Genomic DNA, 24,638 nt, shown 5'->3' on the forward strand with positions numbered 1-24,638 from the left:
TATATACTCCCTCTGTCTGTCTAACCTATATTTATACCTTCTACCACAGTAAATCTAATGAGCAATTTTACTCAGTTTGCCAAACCAGAAGTGAATTACCAGCTGTTAGGTAATGCCACTGCCAGACGTTGGCTTCCAGTATTTTATAAACATTATCACAAACTGTCATTAGAACAAAAGAAAAATACTTATTGATAAATCTTATTTTTTCCTGATTTTCTGGAAATATATGTAAGAGTCCTTCACGCTTCCACTTATTAGAGAAAAATTTGGTGTGTGCAGAAAGCTCTCGATCTCCTAAGGGAAAAGGGGTTGCCAGCTGAGAGAATTCTTGACCCACGGAGCTGCCTCAAAGCACTCAGTCTGGAATAATAGAAAAGGGATGAAAAACAGTAATATCCAAATACATGAGCCTATATTTTCTACTAACGTGAACTTTTTGGATGGACTAAGACTTCATGCATCAGAAACAGATTACATGAAGGACAACGCAGGTAAATTAGTTGATCAAAGTGTGGCTGAGCAGTGGATCGAATGCAACGGATTCTGCATACAGGATTCCTAGATGAATCCAGGGAATTGTGTTCAGCATGCACAAGTTAGGCCTTTTCTGAAAAGCTGTCAGTAATGTGACCGTTTGTGTTCAAGAAAGATGGATTAGGACTGGAATAGACAGGGTGATCTAGGGGATGGAGAGCCTATTGTATGACAGAATATTGGAAAAGCTTGGCTTATTATCCTAACAAAATGAAGTACAAGAGGGCATATGATTCCTTTCTTATGAATACATCAGGAGACCAGTATGAGGAACAGAAAATAATTACTTAGCTAAAAGACCATGTTGGCAGAAGAGCATATGAGCATAAACTCTCCATGAATAATGCTGGGCTGCAAATTAGAAAATTATTCTGAACTATTATAGCAATCATTTTTTTTTGGAATGACCTTCCAGTCAGAAGGTTGGGAGAAGAAATTACAATAATTTCAAAGTGTAGTTCAGAAATGTGTGAAGGGGGTTTTATTATGTGGTGTCTGTGACAGTAAAATACTGAAACAAATGACCTGGTGGTTATTACAGCCCTCTGTTGCTAATGCTTCTTTTCATTAAAATATCAGGCTCTTGATTGCTTTTCAAACTTTTCTGACTGCTTTTGAAGGGAGCAGGTTTAGTCAGAAAATGTGTACTCTAAGCATGTTCTTTCATATGGTGGTGCTGAAATAGCTTTCTCTGCTTGTCTCAACATCTCCTATGGACATCCAGAATACTGACACATAAAAATGGCACAGGCTTTAGGGAGGTTATGTTATACATTGTAAGTCTTCACAAAAGGTCTTTCTGGTGGTGATACTGCTGCAGCTGTGCGTAGCAGCAACTGCAGGGAAAATCCTCTGCTGGAATTCCCAGAGGGAGGAGATACCCTGTGGGAAACCAAGAAGGTCAAGACTGGCTGGCTGAGCAGAATGGCTCTAAAATGTTCACTTGAAAATTTAAAAATTCATGTTAAAAACTTACCATAAAACAAAGGAAGGGCGGATAAAATATTTCACTTTCTTTTTGGGTAATCTTATGGCAATTTTCTGTTTCTGTGAGGGCTGATAGTTGGTTAGTTCTGTACCTCACATAAAAATAACTCATTCAAAATACTGGACTTAAGGTCCCCCATCAGGCAATGCATTGAGGTATTGGCAGAGGGAGAATATCAGCTTCTAGAGGGAATTTAGGTGGAGGGTGTGTACTGGGAACATGACTGCTCCAGCTGCACAGGGTTTTAAATTTGGAGTTCTCATTTTCAGCTGCTCCCATGAGTCAGAAGAGTGAGGGATATTTTGTATAGAGTATTGAAAGGTCTGGACTTGTTTAAGACATCAATATTTTCTTCTGTTTAATATGTTATTCATATTCATATGTAATGTTTACTCAAATGGCAGAAGGTTGAATAACCTTGTTGCAAACTGTTGAGGAACTGGGAGTGTTGGAAATACCTCTACAAGATACAAATACAAACTTTATTTCTTGTAACTGGCTCATCAGTGTAAATGGTGTAATGTTTAATTTATAGTAAGATTTCTGAAGAACTTAATGCGATTTTTATGGCAATAGATACAAATTATGAAGTACAGACATTAGCATACTCAAAAATAGACTATTTAATCAGTAGAAAAAATGGGAATTTCAATTCATTTTGTCAAGATATTCAAAGTCATAGTGCAATTTTTACTTAACTTTTGATGCAGAAGATTGGGTTCTGGTAATTTTATATTGCCGTTGAGCTCATCATCTGATTGGTCCAGCAATATTTGCCTTAATTTATGTTGTGAGTGATACTGAAGTGAGACTGTGTTGACTGGCTGTTTATCAGACAACTGTATGTGCTTTTCACCACCTTTGGCTTGTATCCTCTCAAGTGTCCCCTGAAATAAGTGGTTAGAGTACAAGTTCTTTCCTTGGCTTCTCTAGCATGGTTTTTTGGCATAGGTTCTCTGATACTCATATGGAAATGAGATTTTCTTTTCTTTTTTTTTTTTTTTTTTCCCTCCTGCTATCCAGTTGCCTCAGGCCCTGTGAGCAGTGCTGAATACTTTCATTCTAGGAAGGCATTTTTCCCTGAAATTCCAGCTTGAACACTTGGGTTATAATCTGCTGCTTCAGGGGGGAGCAAGATGCTCAAACGGACAGACTGAGAGATTGCCGGATCAGTCACGTTTTGCTCAAGCAATATGCACAGCTAGATGAGGCGGGGGTGGTGGGGAGAAAAAGTGTGAGAGAAAAGCCTATATATGTATTTCTACATCCCATTTTCTTAATCATTCTGGATTGAGTATTCTTTGGGATGTGATTTGTCAGAACATCTGGGTTTCCCTGGCTGCAGTTAACTGCTGCTTTTTTTGGATTGTGGAGTCTGTCGCAGTGATCTTTGGATAGCGGAATTGTAATAACCAGCCTGAGGTATTCAGATTTGAGCAAGTAACAACTCCCCGTTGGCTGGCCCATATAAATGAATAGCCAAAAAAGCTTAGGAATGCTCCATCAGTAGCTTGCTGACAGAAGCTAGAATTTGTCTTCTGTGACTTTTATTTCACAGTGAAAGCAAGCAGGGAAGAGCAGGCATCACAAGCACTTTGATGGTGATTTTTACTCTTCAGATTTTGTGGATATTCCCCATATGTAACAGACTTTAAAGAGGTGATTCCTGGGAATTATGATTGGGTGGGTGGGTTGGTGGGTGGAGGGGAAGAGCAACTGGCCTACTGGGTGATTGTAATGACTAAAGACTTCAAACATGATGTTATATTATATTGTATTATATAGAAATTAAAACTGAGGAAATGCCTAGAATATTCAGTACTTATATAAGACTACAGAAGGTTTCTGCATGTGTCTGGGCTTTGTTCAAAGGAACTGAGAGATGGAGGAAAAAGCCTGTATTTCATTACTTCGCTTCCAGTGGTCATCATAATGATTGCAAAAATTCAACCTCTTAAAAAAAAAGAAAAAGGGCAAAAAACCCCCTAACAAACAAAACCAACCAACCAACCGAAAAACAAAAACAAACCAGAAAACCCAGGTTGACTAGTAAGCAAGCAAGCAACCAGCAGTGTGGTGCTGCCTCTGTCAGTCCGCACTTACCCACCGGCGGGGACTGAGCGGGCGAGCGCTGTGCCGCTTCGGTCATGGCTAGGTGCGTCGCAGCTGAGAAGGGAGGGTGTTTCAGACCCCTGCAGTGCTTGAACCATCACTTGTAGGTGTTTCTTCCTAGGTGCAAAGTGTGTGCACTGCAACCATAGTGTAAAGGTCATCTTTTGCTAGCGGCTGTTCGCAAGGGGAGTGATGATGATCTCATCAGGCAAAACAAGAATGCTTTGCAGCATGGGTCTGCACTGACTCTTAGCTGAGAGTTATCTGGGTGCAGCACTACCCAGCTTTTTGTTCTTCCTGAAGAGCAATGTACTGCAGCAACTGTTGCTGGCAGAGTATTTGTACCCCAAGTTTCAATAAAGAACAAATTAATTACTAGTAGCATAAGAGCATCTATTTTTAATGGTGCTAAGACTCAAATGTTAGTTATCTCTAATTTATTAAGACAATTTTTTTTAATCTCTCACGTAACCTTACAGTTGACAGATCTTTCTCAGTGGAAAAAAAAAAAAAAAAAGGTGTTTCATATAGGTTAAAAAAAATTGAATCTAGTGCTCATGCTGTGTACTACTTTAACAAGGTAGATAAACAGTTTCTGCCTTCTGTTTTTTCATTGCATATGCTGAAAACATATTAAAGATTATTTAGATTTGTGTGGAAAGATTTGGCAGCTTTTTCATATTTATGTTGACTCTGAGAGATTAATCAAAATTAGGATTTTGCCTTCAAAGATTATTTATTTATCATATAAATAGCTGTAGAAGAGAATAGGCCTAGATGTAGAGAGGTTGTTACAATTGTGTTTCAAATTTGTTATTTCCAGCTTTGTCTGTTTCAGTTTTGGAGCATACTGGGCAAGACGCTGCGTGTGTGATCTTAGTGCTTTGTGAAAGAAAGACCATTATCAGGAGCTGCCCTTTTTCTTCCTAGCACAGTCAGTTCTTAGCTGTGTTCAGTAATTTGCAGCCCCAGTGTCCGCAGCTGAAGCTGTGAGCCGTGCAAGGTCGGGCCCCGTACCCAAGCTGTAACCTCCTCCTAGCCTGTGAGCCGCGGTGCTCCGTGGCGTGCGTAGGGCCGGTATCGTGTTGGGTAGAGGCACAGCACATGGTAATACAGCTCTGGTAGGGGATCCTCCGCGGGCTGCGGGGCACAGCCTGCCTCACCGTGGCCTTCACCACGGGCTGCACCGCAGGAATCTCTGCTCCAGTGCCACGAGCACTTTCTCTTCCTCCTCCTTCACCGACCTTGGTGTCTGCACGGCCGTTTCTCTCACATATTCTCACTCCTCCCTCTGGCTGCAGTTGTGCAGGTGTTTTTTTTTTTTTCCTTTCTTAAATAGGTTATCCCAGAGGTGCCACCACTGTCGCTGATGGGCTCGGCCTCGGTGAGCGGTGGGTCAATCCTGGAGCCGGCTGGCGTTGGCTCCATCGGATGCAGGAGAAGCTCCCGGCAGCTTCTCTGTCCTGGGTTGAGTGAGTGGTAGAGTTTTTTGGTGGCAGGGGAGAGGGCTATCGGGGCGGCCCCCTGTGAGAAGCTTCTCGAAGCTCCCCCAGCTCCAAGCCAGCTCCACTTCTGTTTGGAAAACTGAGCCCATCAGCTGCGCCTCTGCGATAACATATTTAAGAAGGGACGTGGTGACGGGCAGTGGGACTTGTGAGGAAGAGTTGCTGCAGCTGCGTGAACACCAAGGTCAGTGGAGGAATGGAGGAAGAAAGGAGGGGGGAGGTGTGCCGGAGCAGAGACCCCCCTGTGTCCTGTGGGGAGACGGCAGGGCGGCCCCCCCTGCTACCCATGGAGATCTACGGTGGAGCAGACACTGATTTATGGCCTGTGGCTTCCGCCTGGAAAATCAAGGTGCTGTGCCCAAAGAAGGCCGGGATCTCGTGGGTAAAGGTAGCCCCGCTGCTGTAATTCAGCGCTGGGAGGATTGCAGCATGCGGGGGAGTCCCACGCCGGAGCAGCTCGGGAAGGGCTGCAGCCGTGGGAGAGAATCCAGTCGGAGGAAGTTAGTGACCCATGACGGAGCAGTGTGGGGAATGCTGCGGCCCATGGGAGGAACTCATGTTGGAGAAAGTTTGTGGAGGACTGTCTGCTGTGAGAGGGGGACCACGATGGAGCAGGGGGAAGAAGTTCCAGGATCTCCCCCCACTGAAGATGGAGAAAGTGGCAGCACTGACTGCACCCCCCATTCCCTGCCCCTGCGCCACTGGGTGAGGAGGTAGAGCTATCGGGAGCAGAGCTGAGCCCGGGAAGAAGGGAGGGGTGGGGGGAAGGTGTTCTCAAGATGTGGCAATGCTTCTCACTGTCCTACTCTGTTATGTGTCTGTAATAAATGTATGTTCTTTTTTTTTCTTCCCCTAACAAGTCTGCCTTTTGCTCGTGATCATAAAAGGGGGATTTTCTCCCATCCCAGTCCTATCTTGAACCCAGAGCCTGGCTCTCTGTCCCTTTTTATTGCCGGAAGAGAAGGGAGAGAGGGTGGCTGCGTGGTGGTTGGCTGCTGACCAGGCCCAAACCACAACATTCTCACAGAAGCCACCCCTGTAGCACCCTCCCCACACCAAAACCTTGCCATGCAAACCCAACGCAGACTACAAAGTTGTGGCTACACAGAGAAGAGAAAGCTACTCAGTTGTAGAGAAGTTGAAAAGAAAAGCATTTTATGATGATTCTTAGAGACCAAAAAGTTTGTATTTTCTATTATCATCATACTAGTTCTTAAAAAGTATGCCTGGAGGTAGCACATAGTCTCAGTGCAGCACAAATGAATGACTCAGCATCCATGTTCTGCAAGAGACATGATCAAACACTGTCTATGAGAAGTATCCAACCGTATGTGGATATGCCTGCCCTTCTATTTGACCCTTTCAGATAACTAAACAGCTGAAACTGTTACTTGGTATACAGCAGATACTAGTGGCATACATGTAGAAAGTGGGTCTTCCCCTACTATGGGTAGTAGGGAAATATAGATATAAAAGATTTTATAATTTTTAAATGTTAATATATAATAAGCATTATATATATATATTATACCACTGCAAAAATGTTGCAGTAAAGTTGATATAGTTCATGTTCCCTTTACTTGTTTTCATCTTTAACATTTGTTACTGTCTCTGCATAGCAACTTTTCCATCGCAACTGTAAACCCTGCAATACCACATGCATGCCTACTGGGAAAAGATTTTTATTTTTTTGCTTTATATGGACTCTTATAAATAATTATGCACTAAAGGTTGGAAAATTACTGTATTAGCATTATCCTCCATCCAACAAAATATTGATGGAAGTGTTTTCCTCCGCTAACTATGCTATGTTGATTGAACTACTTAGCAAATTATTAACCTACATGATGAAAATAAATAACTGGAAATGTACAGTGTCTCATCACTATCCTCTTTTAAAAATGAATTTGCTGCATTTATGGGATCTCTTCTATAAGAACCGATTGATATTTTCACCGAACCTAGTAACAGTTTCAGCATTTTCAGCTCATCCAGCACATACACGTGAAGCTACAACTTCTTTGACTGCGAAGTTAGCAGAAATACGGTTGCTCCCTGACTGAGGGGTGGTGGTACCGCGGATGGGCACTGACTGTCGGTAGCGGTTGTCTGGGGAGTTGTGGTGGTTGTGTTAGCAGAGTTCGGCGCTTGCTTTCGGTGCGAAAGGGCCTGTGGGGGAAGGGTGCAGATGGTCACTGTTCCAGAGCACCTCCAGGTAACGTAAAATTTTCCGCATGTGTTGTGTTCTTATACTGCTGCCAGAGTTTCACTGAGGGAGCGAAGTTGCGAAGGCCGTCCTGGAAGGTGCTATACTGAAAGTGTAGAAGTCAATTTTGCAGTGACTGTTTTCAGCAGTCTCTCTGCTTGTATGCTTTGCCTGATGTGGTGTGTGCCCCGTTATTGGGAACATGTAACAGCGGTGACAGAATGGTGCATTTGAGCAGCCAGCAGCAATAAGTACTGGGGGTCATTGGAAGCCACTGGTGATTTGGTGATGTAAATCTAGAGTAACTGAGACAAGGTTCTAGAATTATTTCTTTGCAAAACTTAAGTTGCCTTTCGAATGTGGCCTTTGATCATTAACTGAAATGCAAAGGCTTTAATTAAGGGCAGGCACAAAAGTTTCAGTAACGATAATGATTCAGTCTTCTGAACTTTGACAGTGTGTGTGGATGTGGCTTAGACTGCCATGACTGACTGAAAGAAATGCTCTTTTTAATCATAGAAAGCTGCCTTATATTAAAGGACAGTTAATTAAAGCTGAATTCAGCATTTATGCCTAGAGAATTTGACACTTAGACATGTCTGTGAAAAATGCACTCGAAAGTATAAGGATAGCTACTAATTGCATATTGTTCTATATGAGATTTAAAGAAAACAAAATGTTTCATGAGTATCCACTCTCGTGCACTAGTGTTCTTCCTGGTACAACAAGCTGTGTTATATACAAGCTAGCTGTATTATTTTACAAACTAAATCACTGGAATTAATACTTGTTACAAACGTTTTGCATTTGACCTAGGTTACAAGCTGTCTTTCTTGCTTACTTTTTTGATCTCTTCATACATCTCTTGTCTGGGAAGGTAAGGCTGTAATGTGTGTTATTCCAGGGAAGTTCATTCTTACCCCCATTCTGAATAAACTCACCGTTCAGAGGTTTGAATTTTGCTCTGGAAAACCTAGAGCAAATAATGAGAAAACTGAAATTCTAACAGAATATTGGATACGCGAGATTAAAATCTGCCTTTTTGTTTGTAATCATACTTTGTAGTTGTTTTAGAATACTGTTGGGGCCATTAGGGAAAAGTTGGTTTATGACAAGGTTTTAAAAAGTACAGCAGTTTGTTTAATCAGGTAATGTACTGGGAGAGTATTTGTTCTTTCAAATCCTTTGTATTTCTCTGGTTGGTTGGTTGGTTTTTTGGTCTTTTTTTTTTTTTTTTTTTTTTCCCTTTCATTTTGTAGATTGGGACTAGAGCTGAGTTCTTACTTGTGTCTTATATTTAGTTGCGAACTGTCTGAGTTTGTGTTTGTAATGATGCTTGACTGAGCCTATGTGGATATCACATAATGAGACTGGTGATTGCAGTATTCTGGGAATTTACATATGTTTGGGAACTTAACCAATGGACAGCATGAAAGGGACCAGACTACAGCTCGCATATATGTATTTACATACACATAAATGACTTCTCTCTTTGATGAATATTTTAAAACTGTTTTGAAATAAAAAAAATATTTGCACACACTTGGATAAAAAAATTCAGTTTCCTTTCAAAAGAAATACATTTCAGAGAGAAGAGAGGCACAGTCTAATACCAGTCCCACGAAATGCAATATTTATGTACATTTGGTTGTATGACTACTGGTTATAAAGTGGTTAAAACCAAATGAAAACAAACAAACAAACAAAAAACAGATAGCAAAACCAAAAAATGTTTAGAACTGAAAACTGAAGTTTGTGGATACTTTTTCTACATCTTTCACTGTGACACTAATGAAATTGAGCTTGGAAGTTCAAATAAGCAACATAAATTTTTGTCTTTAGCTTCATTTGAAATTATGAATTCTGTTATGTGGAAAGCTTTTACTGTAGATTTGTCAGGTTTTGACATCCCTTTCCACTTCTCTGCTGGCTCAGAAAAACAGAAATGAGTTCTCTTGAACTGAGACTTCATCCAGCAAAAGAAGGAATTAATATTCTATGAATCTAAATGTACATTTGATTCTGTTGATTTCAATAAGCGTTAAAGATACTTCAGCTTCCTCTTGCTTTAAAGCACACCTTAGTATCCTGCAAAAACAATTACACATATTTTAAAATACTTGCTGAACTGCTTCTGGGTTACAAATGCATCTTCCTATCAATCAGTGAAGAAGAGGAAGGTTCACTCTTAAGTTGTTTGATCATGTTTCTTGAATAAATATCCATAATAATTAGAAAATAGGTATACCTTACTTCCAAGTTGAACCAGATGTTACCTGTTTGAGGCTAGCATATAGAACAGCTTTTTAACATCTTAAAACGATGTGGAATTTTTGGCTTGGCATTGATACCCCTTCTTTATTTTAAGAAACAAATCTGCTGAAAGTTATTTCCACAATTTCCCCAGTCCCCAAAAGGGTAAGACATGTATCACCAACAAGGAAATATCAGTACTTTTATTTTCATTTGTGACTCAAAGTATTTACAGGTAAATTTTAGATACAAATTTTGTGTTGCAAATTTTGTACTAATGTTCTGTAGCAAGCCAAATGCCTCAGAGTTGCTAATGTTACATTAGTGGAAATAATCCAAATGTAAAATTACATCCAAATGAGGACTCCCACAGATTTCTAAAATATGCCGGCCCTCATTAAATTAATTATAGCATTTCTTTATTATCTTCAGGCTTTTGTAAAAAAAAAAAAAAAAAAAAACCTAAAAAATTCTTGATGTAGAGAATCAAGGCATAAGAGCTGACTGGGAAATGCTATGGTTCTACTTTGTCATGACTCTGTGGTAGATTTTTGTTGGCCTTTTCTAACAACATGAATTGAGGATAAGAGACAAGTAAAATTGTCTTTGTTTTAGAGGAAGGTTGTTTGTTGTTGTTTTTTTTTATTTGTATAGTAAGTTGCAGCTAGAATAAAAGGAATTGAGGGACACATTTGAGGGAGTGAGACAAAATGAGTCTTTTGCTGATAGATTTGCAAAATTAGTTTGAGTTTTACTTTGAAATCAAGCCAAAAATTTGTCCTTGGGGGGCTGTGCTGTAAATGGATATCTGTTATTTAGGCTAGGTAATCGAACAGATGTGAATGCTCAGTACATGCCTCCCTTGTGTGTCGCTGAAGCTGGCATTCTTTTACCAGCAAGCTAATCCAATGTGCTGTTTTGGCTCAGGCAGACCACATTAGAGGTGGTGTTACAGAGATTTTCTTGTACTTTTTCTATCTCATTTTTACTGTTTAATCAGTTGTCTGTTCTCAACCAACATTGGTGGTGTTATAGAGATTTTCTTGTACTTTTTCTATCTCATTTTTACTGTTTAATCAGTTCTCTGTTCTCAACCAACATTCAACAATAAAATTGTATAGACAATAAGTCCACCCCACCCAAAATCTCTACTGTCTTTTGGGAAATACAGAAGTAAGAGATTGTCCATGCTTTTTCTTGTGAAATTATAGTAGCTGTGCACAATGGCAGCTCCACCCTGAAGAAAATGCAGGGACAACTGGTGGTTCCATATAGGCAAGAATACAGGGACTTTACTTCTATGAATGTCAAAGATACTCAGGAGGCGGTAGGAGGAGACAGGGCTACACACTGAGGCTGGGAATCAGGATGTCTGTTGCAGATCAGCGTGCAAAGGCAAGTACTTATTTGGAGAAAATACTTTTTAATGTATTATGTTATTTCATTTCTAGTAGAAAATTTTGGTTCCAGATAACAACTCCAGATGAAGAATTCTGGCACTCCAGGTAGAGCTAGAGTCTGATTTTAGGAAAGGAACAACTGAGCACAGTCTTTCTGCCTCTAGAGAATCAGGAATGTTCAGAATGATAAATGGGTAGCGGTGAGAGACTTAATTACTTGTTATTAAATTATATATACATATATACCTCCCTTTAAATTTATTGCCAAAATGTAGAAAGTATGAGGAAAAAAAACATGAGTGCTTCTCTCATTCTTATTGGGAAGTAACAACATTTTTTTTTTTTCTACCTCTCTCAGGTCCGCACCAGTGTCCTACCTGATCACAAGGAGCCAAGAGCAGATGTTGGAGTAAGCCTTACTTTTTTCATTAATCCATTTATTTATTTTTTTTAATACCTCATCAGTAGTCACAGACACACAATGAAGATAAATGATGTTCTGCCTAACTGCTAAACAGGAGCTGGCAAGCTTTTTTAATAGCAGAAGTTGGCTTAAATGAATAAAAAAATCAAGGCAGGAGTAATAGTCTGTGATTGATGTAATCCCATTCACGTATTTCTTGAAAATCCTTTTCTACTGAAATTATCCTGAGGCAAGCACAACTATCTAGACTTCCTGCTACTGCTGTACAAGCAAAATGGGTGAGATTGAGGGCTTGGAGTCGCATTGCCTCAATGACCCTGACCTGTCACCTTCTGGTTTTCATGTTCAGAGTATAAAAAGTTCTGCTGTAGAAGTTGCCTTTGAGTTCACTTCAAGAAATTACACTGGTGACATATGAAAGACTTGTTTTTCTCTGTAGGTCTGTAGAACTTTTGGCAAAGTAATTGGGATGTCATTTCTGGGTCTGAGAAGGCTAGAACCTCCCAGATAATATGGATACCTCATGGGAGTGGGATATGTTGGTGCTGCTAGAGCTGAATAAAAGACCAAACACCATTTGGTGCAGGTATCAGACCTATGTCTGCAAGCATTTAAAATAACTGAATGTTTAAATATTTAGCCTAAGGTGTTGGCTTTTCTGCATTACCAGGGTTTCGTTGGCATAGTTTTCAGGACTTCAACTAGTGTATGAAAAATCTGTGCTCCGATCTCAGCAAAATAATCGATGTGTTTCAACTTTTCATATATCTATTATAGAGACTTTCCTCTTTGGCTAGCTGAGATTATTCATCAGACTACTCAAGGCACATATCTTAAGATTTATAATTGTAAGTACCCCACTAGCAAAATTACAGAGGAACATTACTCTGTAATTATCATTACAGCAGCAGTTCTGTTTAAAGCCTACTATTCAAGCCTCTCCAAGTCGCATGTGCAAAGCTAGATTGGTTTGTAGACTGCCAGTTCAGGCCCCGGGGTAGACTATTTGTATCTAAACCAGTATGAAAATAAGTATTCTCCAGCATTGTTTGCAATTAGACCTCTTGAACATTAGCATAATTCTCTTCATTTGGGTCATGGGATCATTCATAATTTTATTTAATTTTGCAAATAACTCCTAATTGCTTTGTCAGGCAACGAAAGTTCTATTCTAAATAAGCAGAAAAATATGAAACAGACAAATAAGTAAACTTTTTTAAGCCCAGGAAGTTTTTCACCTTTAATTTCATGACCCTGTAGAACTAGATATGACACTCAGAGATGGTTAGTGGGTGCAATGACCAAAGCTCCTAGATTGTATGAGAGAGGAGTGTAATTTCTTCTTCACCCTTATCATATGAGGACTGTGACTTAGGGCTCTTAAATGGATTTATAGTTCTATTGTGATGCAGAAGGAAGCCCCAAGTGACCCAACCTATATCAGTTTCATTTCAAATATCCCCCTCCCTCTTTCCAAATGGTAAGGTTGCAAATACAAGCACTCAGATGCCATGAAATGCCTGAATAAATTCTACTACATAGATGTTGTGCTGTGGAATGTGTACTTAGTGTACTAAGAAGGATGTGCTCTTGTAAAATGATAACTAATCTGAGCTAACCATGCCACCATAAGAGTTTTAGTGAAGACACATTGTCCTGTTGGCTGACCTAAAGGAAGACAGACCTATCTGTGTGTTCACTCTAGCAAACCTGTGCATCACCCTGTGTCACACCTGGACATATTTATTGTAAAAGCACATGTTTCATTTTGGCAGTGAAACCTAACCGTGATCTTCGCTTGCATGGCTGCGGTATTTTTCTCTATATATTTCCTATAGGCCCTTTTTCTTCCTTACTGCTCATTAAGCACTTCACACATCCAGTTTTCTCAACCTTCCCTAGACTCAGCTTGCATCTTTTTTCCTTTGCTGCTTAAGTGCCAACCAAAGCACAGGAAATCTAGGCCTGTGTCATTGATAGGAGTGAGCCATAACTGATAACTTAGTTTACCAAATTGGAGACCACTATTGGTGTTTACTTAAATAGAGAATTGTGATTTGAACTGTACATTTTATATGCATGAAAACCTTTCTTAGTATAGAGCTTTATTGATAGCATTTAAACACTCAATATCCATCTAGCCTTCCTGAAAGAAAGCAGGCTGAAGGTTTTTTTTACCGGAGGAAGTTATGGTTCTTAGTAGCAACAAACTCTCTTCTCTTTCTTCCTGAATGGGAAAGTTGCTCTCTGCATGCAGCCTGTGTTGATTCTGCAAGCACATAGAAAATTTAGCCTGGAATTTTACTTTGGCATTCCAACAGTAGAGTAAAATTAGTACAGTGTAATAAAAACAAATTTTGTGTCTTTCTTACTGATTTCTCGCAAAAAATCAACATAATCTTATGATCCAATTATAATTTGTTCAGAGCAAGTGATACTGAGTTGTATATTTGAAAGATAAATGTATAGAAGATGGCTGTAGACAGATATTTTCTTTCCCGTTGTTCCCAGGGCAAGAATACTACTGTTGGCCAAGTTGACCAAATGAGATTTTAGTAATGTGCAGTGGGGTATGAACAGAGGTTAAAAAATAACCAAAATGCAAAAGAAGATGCATTTGTTTTCCTCTTTGCACTATTTTCTTGATGATGCGTGAAGGTGATTTTGATAGAAGGGAAACATATAGTGATGTGGCTTAATTTAACTTTAGACATTCTAGTTTCATTAGTGCATTTCTCTGCACTTGTACTGCAATGAGTAGGTCCACCCTTCAATGGAAATAAAGAAGACACATACTTACAAGCACTGCCATGAAATAGAGGAATATAACATTTCTATTACTAAACTTGCACTGAACTCAATGTAAAAATACCTTCTTAGCGAACACATTAATATTTGAAATAACTAGATGGTAGTGCCTAAGGCTTGAGGAAGAAGCATCACAAGAACAACTTCAGTAAGACACTGAGAATTTAGCAATTCTTGTAATCTAGAAATTAGAAACATAGAAAGAAGAAGGTGCAAAATGCAAATGCTTGTACTGAACGAAAATTTTCCTGTGGCTGTACATTTTACAACCTGTTATTTTGTCAAGTTGTCAGACTATTCTTAATGAAAAAGAGAGAGGTTCCTGCCCATAAAGCCAGAGTTTAACAATTTAATTATAATCATGCTACAAGTGCATAAATAATTTCTCCTGGATAGTACGTCAAATTAGTATATTAGAATGTAATGTTTTTCTGGGTACCAAAGAAAGATTTTCCAAGTGCAAGACCAAAAAAAAGGTAACAATTCAAACTTCAAAAATTAATGGAGATGTTACCTTTTCTTTCTGCTTTGTTTTGTAGCGAAGCTTCCTGGGCTGTACAACTTTTAGAGTAGGAGACTTGGTAAAGTCAAAGGAGCAACAGTTGACCCTTACCCTCAGGTAAGTGTTTTCCTCTGTTGTAAACTACATTGAATTAATAACCCATGGCATTTCATGTCCAGAGAAGGGCAACAAAGCTGGTGAAGGGTCTAGAGCACGAGTCTTATGAGGAATGACTGAGGGAACTGGGACTGTTCAGTCTGGAGAAAAGGAGGTTCAGGGGAGACCTTATTGCTTTCTACAACTACCTGAAAGGAAGTTGTAGTGAGGTGGATGTTGGTCTTTTCTCCCAAGTAATAAGTGATAGGACAAAAGTAAATGGCCTCAAGTTGTGCCAGGGGAGGTTTAGATTGAGGATTGGGAAAAATGTCTTCACTGAAAGGGTTATCGAGCACTGGGACAGCCTGCTGTGGGAAGTGACTGAGTCACCATCCCTGGTGGTATGTAAAAGACTATATGTGGTACCTAGGGACATGGTTTGGTGGTGGACCTGGCAGTGTTAGGTTTATGGTTGGACTTAATGGCCTTTAAGGTCTTTTCCAACTGAAATGATTCTATGATTGCTTCTTGACTGTGTTTGAAACTCTATTATTTCAGGTATATTAGATGCCAACTTGAAGTGCTTCTATTTCTACCGTGCATAGTGTCAAAAACGATTCTTTAAGCTGGGGCTTCTCATGCATCAGATTAGAAAAGGATAGTAATTTTTTGGTATGGTAATTTATAGAAGAGTTGCAGGGAAGTTGAAGTAGGGGATGTTTTTTCAGTTTCCTTTAGAAAGGAGCTTAAGGTTCTCAGTTTCATTTGATGTGTGTGGTTTAAAGAATTAACACAGTACAGTGGGCTGGTTTGGTTACTGGGCATATTTAAAGACAGTGGACCGATGACTCAAGGCTTCTCTCACGTGAAATTGTTTGCAGTCTCCTAAACTTACTGTTACGTGCAGCCAAATTCAAATGGCAGTGGGGGGGTGATGTACGACTCTAATTAGTGACACAGGGTATAGAGCAGCAGGAGAGTCAGAGCCAGTGTTCAAAAACTAGGACTGGTCTGAACAGATATTTCTTAAAGCTGTGCAGTGAAGAAAAAAATTCAGTTTTCATGCCTGATACTGACTTACACGGCTTAAGATGAATCAAGATACAAATAAAAACTTTTTGAAGGTTAGGGGAAACCTTTTAGGCTGTGATTTTCAGAATGAATTCATTGGACTTTATATAGCGCAGGGATTTTGTTGAGCTGATTTTTGCAAGCACAGTGGAGGTTTATTTGAGATTACTGAGCAGGTACAGGTAAGCATCACACAGCAACTGCCCAAACTCACCATGTTTCTACATAGGCAAAATTTTAGGAGGAAAGAGGCTGTGAGTAGGACACCTGGGACACTGGTATATGTTCTGCCTGGGATGTTGTACATAGGTGCAAAAGGTACACAGCTGTAGAAAAGTTGTGCTACATTCTTTACCCTATTCACATGAAGCCAGCCTTGAGTTGGCTGAAGGCCCAAATTACGCCACATTCAGCCATGTTGTGGTACTTTCACTATGTCAAGGACACTGTGTTTTTCAGAAACGGAAACTTCTTGATGTATTTTGGTTTTATTACTGCACCTGCCTTCCTATTATAACAATAGTAGTTGCATACATATGTGTAGTTCACAGGGCAAAGTTAACAAAATGCCTTGATTTTAATTTTTCCCAAACACAGAAAATACCATACCTAGCAAGCAGATAACTTTGTTTTCTAGGAATCAAAACTGATCAAATAAGATGTGAACTGACTACTCTCTATGGAAATGTATGACTAGATAAATAAATACCAACTTAACGTTTGGAGGAGTCTGTTCTTGCAGAATTTCAAGTTTTCTCAGGTTCTTTGGGACAAACTTTGCCTCTCTGATTGACATATTGAAAACTTGATCTGAAGGAATGCCTCTGACAGGTGCCATAGTAATTGACAGAATGTAAAGTTTCAGGAAACTTAGAAAAGCTAAGTATTTTGTAGCTAGCCCATATAATTTGTAAAAAAAAAAAAAAAAAAGAAACCAAAACAAAAACCCCACAAACTTCAGATAGGATAACTAATAAGCAGTAGATGACAGATTGCCAGGTTAGTTTCAGATGAACCTCCAAGCCTTTTCAGATTTCCTTTTAATTACTATTTTTAGCCTGGTGTGTTCTCATTGTGCAACTAACACTAGAAGATGAATATTATACCAAATCAAATTGATTTGCAGATACATTAAATGATAGGTTTGGGTTGGATTTTTTTTTTTTGTAAACAAAAAATCATAACCTTTTAAATGTAGGATTGTTTCCTGATTATGGCTCTTCAGCAGCACAGAATCAGTAGTAACTTATCCACATTTCTTCAATGGCAGTTTAACCAGAGCAGTCCAGTAATCTAAACTTGCTTTCCTCTAATTGACGTATTATATTAGTACCCCTCAGGAGGATAGGGGATATACCAAGGGCCTTGTCAGAGCATTCAATTCTATTTAATTGTTGATATACTTTGGATGGGAGTTTACCAGGGAGTGCCTGTGATCGAGATACTCTTGTTAGATCTGAAGTAGAGATTTAAGGATCCAGAAATAGGTCTGTGGTGTGCCCTGTAAATATTGGTGTAATTAGAATCTGGTTACTTTTTCACTGTTTTTTTTTTCAGATATTGGGTCTTGCCATTGTTTTTCTGAGGTACAATGCAACAATGTGAAAGTATTTTTAAAGGAATATTCTGGTATTTTTGTCAGTTATTTTATGGAGAGCTGGCGTACATCTACAATTCCTTACTGTTGACAAGCTGTGCTCTGCTTTTTCCCTTTTCCCACAACTGTACCTTAACAGTGATTAGGGACACAAGTTACAGAACCTCTGCAAAAGAGGTTTTTATTTTGATTGTCCTCTCCTCTCTATAAAGGTGCCCTAAACTGATGGGTGAGTATTTCTTGTATATGTGTGCACCTATATCTAATCATCAAAACCTGAACAGGTCAAATTATAGAATTGCTTTGACGCTGACAATATTCACAACTGATGTTGGCAGAGGAATATAGTTAGTAGAGACTTGGAATTGCAGTTTCCAATATGAAATTTATAAAAACAGAGATGCCTTCTGTAGACTTGAATGTTTCATTTTGCAATGGTAATGCAATGCCACTTGCATGCAGCTTTCTAATAGGGTTGTGATGATGAACGGGATAGAATGGTCTATTGAATAAAACAAAAGCCATATTCAGTAGCAGAATATTTCTTGATATTGACTGTAGGTTGCAGTATATACGATTCGGGGGAAAAAAAAAAAGCATACATCCTTTTTTCTTTGTAAATCAGAGTTAGGTGTACTGATTGCTATTTTAGGAATTAATACTGATATATTATTTTTTTAGTTGATTTACATTTTAAGTTCTGTTGAGAGGAACTTTTTGCCATGCCTTTCTTTTAAGAACAGTGTAATGTGGGTTTTTTTGCTTGGTTGAGGTCTATGGCCTTTTGTAAAAGGCTAGCAATTAGTGATTCCATTAGCTGCTTCCCCTGTGGTGGTAGCTTGCCCTGTTTCCAGGAAGGTCCTATTTAGCTTGGGTGATTTTGGTATGATTTCCAGTAAGTTATATGTAAGAAGCAGCAAAGGAGACAGATAATAGTGCTGTTTTGCGCTCTCTGTAAAAATAAGGTCCATCTGTCTGAGATGCTTTTCTTAGTAGATAGTACAAAAGTGTAAGTAGGGTAGTATCAATACCACTTGGATCTTTTGGCCCCTGTAAGCAGGAACTTTACAGCAATGGAGGTAAACGTACAAAACCGGGAACTAGGATGGAGTGCATGAATTACTCAGATTATTTGAGAAAATGTGCCTGTGGATGTCTGTCAATCATGTACTATACAGACTTTCTTTAAACATGTGGCTGTGTTTGGCCTCTGACAATAACTATTTGTCTATCAATCTGCTTTTTTTTTTAGCTGGCTTATTTTCATTAATCTTGGGCGGGACCAAATCTATTTCCTTTAAATTAAGGAGATAAACCAGTTATTTTTGGAAACTTCAAAAAAATAACTCCAAGGCTTCATTAAAGAAAGTCTCCCTGAATTCCCTCTCTCCTGACACTGTCCTCCAAGCACCTTGTAGTTCAGTGGGCCAGAAGACACGTAATTGCACTTCAGCAGTAACATTCGCAATGCTTAACTAACCAGAGAGAATTTGAAAGCAGCACACTAATTTTTTCAGTCGTTTATGTACATATAACTTTCATAGCAAATGATGACTATAAAATACTATATATTTAGCTGCTTTTCCCTATTAAAATTCAGTACAAGTCTGCCTACATCTCGTTTTACTTGGTCTCCATTCGGAAAATGTTTCTTGGCAGCTTCATGTCATGTCATCCACCTCAGGAAGCAGGTGAACAACGGCCTGGCTTTATAAGCCAGGCAAATCTGCCATACAGTTGAGGTGAAACTTGTTTTGACACGAAGCTTCATCAACAGTACATTGAAATCATGAAAACTGAGAAAGAATTGAACAATGCAAAACTTTATTTATCTTAGAATGCAACAGAATGTTATTTAGCAGGGGATTTGTATAAAAATGATATTGATTGCAGTAGGCTCCACTATGAATTCACAGAATAAATATATCTATAGAAGTACAGTAGTTTTTTGCTTGCATATTTCAAAATATATTGCATCAGTTGAGAAAATAATTTTATGAAGAGATGTATGTTAGTCTGTGCTAATCGCATTTACTGTGTGTTATGCATTGGAGAAAGTCATGCAGTTTGCTTTTAAGGCAGTCACTCCCTTTGTTATTTATAATTAACAGAGCTATGCAAATACACAGTCTGATTCTCTTTGTGTTCTTGAGCCATTTTTTTTTGGAAGAAAGGTATGGCCATGGGAACCAATTAGCAGGCCTAAATTTGCATATTCAACAGACAGCAGTGAGACTTGATGAGAACAGCATTGGAGGCAAATGGCTGCTATTCTCAGTTCATCTAGCTCACTTGCTTTTCCACTGCTAGCTTGTTACCTTCTTTCTCTCTGGATGCCTGGGTCGGCCTTTTATCACCAGAAGTATTAAGGTGGGCACATATTTCTACTGCTCATGATGGTGCTGGCTAGCTCCTTCCCTTGCATTTGAGCAAACTGACACTGACCTGGCGATCCTTAAGGATTTGGGATGGTAAGGAAATCCACGTGTGTAATAAACTTTAATATTAAAAGCATTATTAAGTAATTGTGGTTTTAAACCTGAGCAGATCTCATGATGGCTTCAAAGGTCTCTGGGTTTGGCTCAGCAGGTAGAGCAACTATATTGCTTTTAACACTGATAGAAGTATTTTTTTTAAAGTTCAAAACGTACTGTTTCGCTCAGAATCACCTCCGCAAGGTTCACCAGAAGATAGGTCCTTGGTGACTCCAGCTTAGGTGAGTGCACTGTCACAGGATTATGGCTGCGGTAGGTGGAGTGAGCACTGCAGTATGCAGTCGTGTTGGACTGAACGGTTAGAGATAGGCTGAAACCTTGCCAACTGTGCTGCTGAAGCCTGCATCCTATGACACTGGACACTATGACACTTAGGATGACAGAGGACATCCGATCACACTAAATCTGGTTTAGAAATCATTCTTCTAACACTTTGTCTCATTTTCATTGGTCATATTCCAAATGCAGATGCTCTGTGGACACATATCAGGTGATTGGTGCTACTTATCCTAGACAGCTAAAAAAAAATCAGCAATTTTCTAATTCCACAAGCCAGCTAGAGTTTGACCATGAGGGGCTTCTTCACATTGACACTACTTTTTATTCTCCTCACTGTATTCCACAACCCCACTGTCCCTATACAGGTTTGTCAAGGTGCAATCCTTTGTACTGTGGGTCTGTATAATAGCTCTTGTCTCGTGACTGTAAGCAATTTGATGCAGGGACAGTCTTCATTGCACCATGTGAGTGCAGAGTGCGCATTTTAGCTTTATTAAACTGCAGCAAATAAGCTGATTCTATCCTAATGCATTATGAAGTACCCTAACAACAATTAATTATCCTCCTGACGCTCTGCTGAACACTGTGGCTGCGTGTGATTTTCTCTTCCCATCTGTCCAGGCAAATGGCTTGAAGTGCATACATATACGTGTGTGTGTGCAACACTGTTATTGTTAGTGCAAAGTAAACTAATACAGATTTTTATCTTAATTAAGTGTGGCCACTAGGCTTTTTTTATTTCTCCAACAGCATCACTTCTATTTCTCACTTCTAACTTTCTTTCAAGCAAAATCTTCATCTCATGAAGTTGCTTGAAAGTTTTAAATTCATGACATGTCTGTTCTTTGAAGACTCTCATGCACCAGTGGTGTTTTAAATTCACAGTGTCTGACACAGCTAATGATGGTTTCTCCCTGGATGTTTATCAAGCTCTTTGTTGATTTCTGTGCCTATAGCATTCAAAAGAAACTTTGGATGTTTCTTTGTTGTTGTTGTTTTTTAAATTATGTTTTCATATTTCCATGTAGAAAGATAAGAGAAATGGAGGAAGGAGTACAACTAAAATGCAGCAGTCCCACTGCTTAGTTTTATTCTGCTGCATTACCTTCTCTTGCAGACACTGCATGTTTCAGACTGTGATATTACACATGTATTAGACCAGAACAGGAGTGATTTTGAGAAGAAAATAATTGAAAAACTTGATATGAAGTGAAATTAGATAAATCATATTTTTTAAACATGTATGAAGAAAGCTTCGAAGTACATACAGCTACTTGTACAAGCAAGCAATGCAGCGCTCACTGCCGTACTGAAGCCAAGCCCCTAATAACTGCAACAAGGGGGAATATTTAGTGTTCTAAAGCAAGTGAGTCAAGGACTGAGAAAGTGTAACTGGCATGTCCTTTTTTATTTTGATTTACTCAAGCAACATGCCTGGTGGGCTTGCATTAGTTCATTTGCAAATTGAGCTCTGTTTTGCTCAGCATTTGTTTATACTCTTAGTTTACCCTGATGTAATTTTAAATCGGATCTGGTTTATGTAGGTCAGTCTCAGACTCGCGGGTCTCTTTGGCCTTAGAAAAATGTGTTCCCTAAAAAAAGCATAGGTAGGGTTTTACTTCTGGAAGTCAAATGAGTGCAACATTTTCCTTTCAGACCAGAATAACAAGGAAGAACTATTGCATATTTAAGTCAGCCTGGTAATGAGGTTTGATCGGGACACGTTAAGCTGTTGAGAAATTTTCAGTCTTATAGTCCCAGATTTACTCTGGAATTTAGAGGTATATGTGATTTGCTAACATCTGTTTTATTCCCTTTCTCCTTGGAAATGCTGTAGTCCATTTGTTGAGGTAGCCTAGTTTGCGTGCTGGTTTGACACAGGAAGGAAAAGACAAATTAAGTCAAACCACAAAGCTGTAGCAGGGGAATGTCCTTCATTCAGAAGGCACTTATATTGTTATCATGCATTTCAAAATGATGTATTTTTGCTCATAAGCACCCTATGCACACTGAACCCTTCTTCCTCATTACTTTTCTTTTGTATACTTTGTTAATTAACGTATGCTTCTTTGGTTGCAAGGCTATCTGGAATTGGTTCATTTTTAATTGTTCCTTTATTATCGGTAATGAATTTGGCTTAGAGCAAATGAAGTAGTGACACATACAAGATATGAAGAATTTTGTGTATTTTGCAAGATTTTATATAAGAACGTATTTAACTTGTATAGTTTCAAGATGGATGTATTCTACCGAGTCGCATATTAAAGCATAATGGTTTGCAACCAAAGTAATTATTTAAATTTGAAGCTTGGGGGTAGCTATATTTTGAGAATTTACTGTAAAAAATGGAAGTTATGATTTAGCATGATAAATAAGTATCCATGCCTGGAAAGAGTAATGTATGTGCTTAACTTTAGTCAGTGTAAAGAGCTGGCCTGCTCTGACTTCATGAAGGCCTTACGCTGGGTGCAGAAATACAGCTTCTGTAAAACTGTGGGAGCTCAACACAAGGGACGGGGTGCTCCCGCCTGGGGCAGGAGCAAGTCCTCTGGGAGAGCCTGCGCATGGCGGCAGAGCTGCGCTGGGCCCACCCTGCCGGCGAGCGGGAGGTGACGCGTGCCGGTGCTGTGCTGCTCGGCAGAGTTGGCTTTTTGGGCTGCACTGGGCTGGCCGGTCCTGGGGGCCACGCTGGGCACCCGGGGCTGGGCCTGGGGCTGGGCCTGGGGCACCCGGGTCTGGGGCTGGGGCACCCGGGGCTGGGCCTGGGGCACCCGGGGCTGGGCCTGGTCCTGGGGCACCCGGGGCTGGGCCTGGGCCTGGGGCACCCGGGGCTGGGCCTGGGCCTGGGGCACCCGGGCCGGGGCGGCCGCACCTCCGCACCCCTCCCGCGGGTGAGCCCGCGCTCAGGCCGCCAACTGTCTTTGCGCTGGTTGGTGGCGTGAGGAGAAGGGTGTTTGGGGAGTTTTTTCCCTTCCTTTATTAATGTCATGTGAGGACTGTTTTTTGAAGTTCTGTATTGACAGGGGTTTTAATGCTTTCCTGCAGCGACAGTTGCCGTAGGAATGTGGCAGTTTTTAATGGAAACACTTTTTCTAATACTGCCGTTTTTGAAAGTCGGGGTGTTTTCTTAGTGCCAGCCCTCCAGTCCCTATCCTATGTATTTCTTTGTCCTGCTTCATCACTGAGTCATCTTCACTTCTGAGATTATACACAGTATTGCCCCAAACCCATTTGTTTTCATTCTTCTTCCTCTCTCTGCTTTTGAAATTCTGCTGAACTTACTCTCTTCATCTTTTGCCAATTTTTGCATGGTGTTTGTTATACTTTCCTCATTTCTATCAAATGCTACCCTTCTTTCCTTTCTTTCAAAAAACTCAGCTGTTCAGAGTAAGACAGGGAAGATAGCCTGTGCCATTATTCCTTGGTGTTTTGCTACCAGTGAAAGCTAAAAAACCATTCAGTATCGTTTTGGAGTTTAAACCTTTGTTTCTTCCAAAAGGTAGTGAGCAGTACTCTTTGTTTGGAGATGTAAATCTGAATTTATTTTTGCGTAATTGGAAGCAGGCTGTTTGCAGAGATGACAATAAAGGAATTCACCTGCAACTCTATTTTCTTCTCCCATATAGTTAAAGAAGTAGGACTGATTCTGAATAATTACTCTGCAGAGGGACTACAAAAGGAAAAGTGATACTAAGATTATTTTCATTATTCTGGTTTAGCAGGAGGTTTATTAATATACTGAGCATGTTCTTTCTTTGCAGATTATTTTAGGAAACAAAGCAGTGTGCTGTGTAGTGAGATTGCAGGTCATAAGTGGGATATTGGTGCAATATGTTACAGCCCTTTCTCTGATGGTCCACAGACAGAATAATATCTAGAATGAAAACTTTACAGTGTTCGTGGATTCTTCCACCATTTATAGCACTTGCTCATCCTCAGTTTTGTGATGAAAACTTTCATTGCCATAAAGAATTTGAAGCAAATACAACATGCCGTATTGTTAACATTTGCTTTATGGTTGTAAATAACGAGTTCAATACTGGTGACTGCAGCTATACAGAATGGAGAGGTGACAAAATGTTTACTGACAATATTTTTACTGAAGGAATGCGATGCTGCAGATGACCCAATGTCTTGAGGTTTTTTCCAGGACTTCTGATGGTGGAAAGGCAGTTGGTACCATTGAAGTCAATCTTGTGAAGATGGGAGAGCTAGAGGATGGGGAAACGGACCACATCACAACAGACGCCCAGGATCAAAAGGTAGAAACTCAGTTCATTGCAGAAGGTTAATTACAATGATCAACTGTACCAAATGCCTAAATTACTAATTCCAAATTGGGTTAAGGATTTAGTAAAAAAATTC

The 24,638-nt window shown here is 39.6% G+C and overlaps 1 protein-coding gene across 5 annotated transcripts in view; it reads left to right on the forward strand.

The window, feature by feature from the left end:
• Positions 1–24,638, forward strand: part of INPP4B (inositol polyphosphate-4-phosphatase type II B) — a 342,715-nt gene that overhangs the window by 200,294 nt on the left and 117,783 nt on the right. For all 5 annotated transcript variants that reach the window (XM_042796878.1, XM_042796879.1, XM_042796880.1 and 2 more), the window contains 3 exons: positions 11,360–11,410; positions 14,773–14,852; positions 24,424–24,535. In XM_042796878.1, coding sequence (XP_042652812.1) covers positions 11,360–11,410; positions 14,773–14,852; positions 24,424–24,535 — 243 coding nt within the window. The remainder of the gene's footprint in view (positions 1–11,359; positions 11,411–14,772; positions 14,853–24,423; positions 24,536–24,638) is intronic.

The sequence above is a fragment of the Tyto alba genome, unplaced genomic scaffold (genome assembly GCF_018691265.1).
Source record: "Tyto alba isolate M040663 unplaced genomic scaffold, T.alba_DEE_v4.0 Super-Scaffold_23, whole genome shotgun sequence".
Classification (NCBI taxonomy): domain Eukaryota; kingdom Metazoa; phylum Chordata; class Aves; order Strigiformes; family Tytonidae; genus Tyto; species Tyto alba.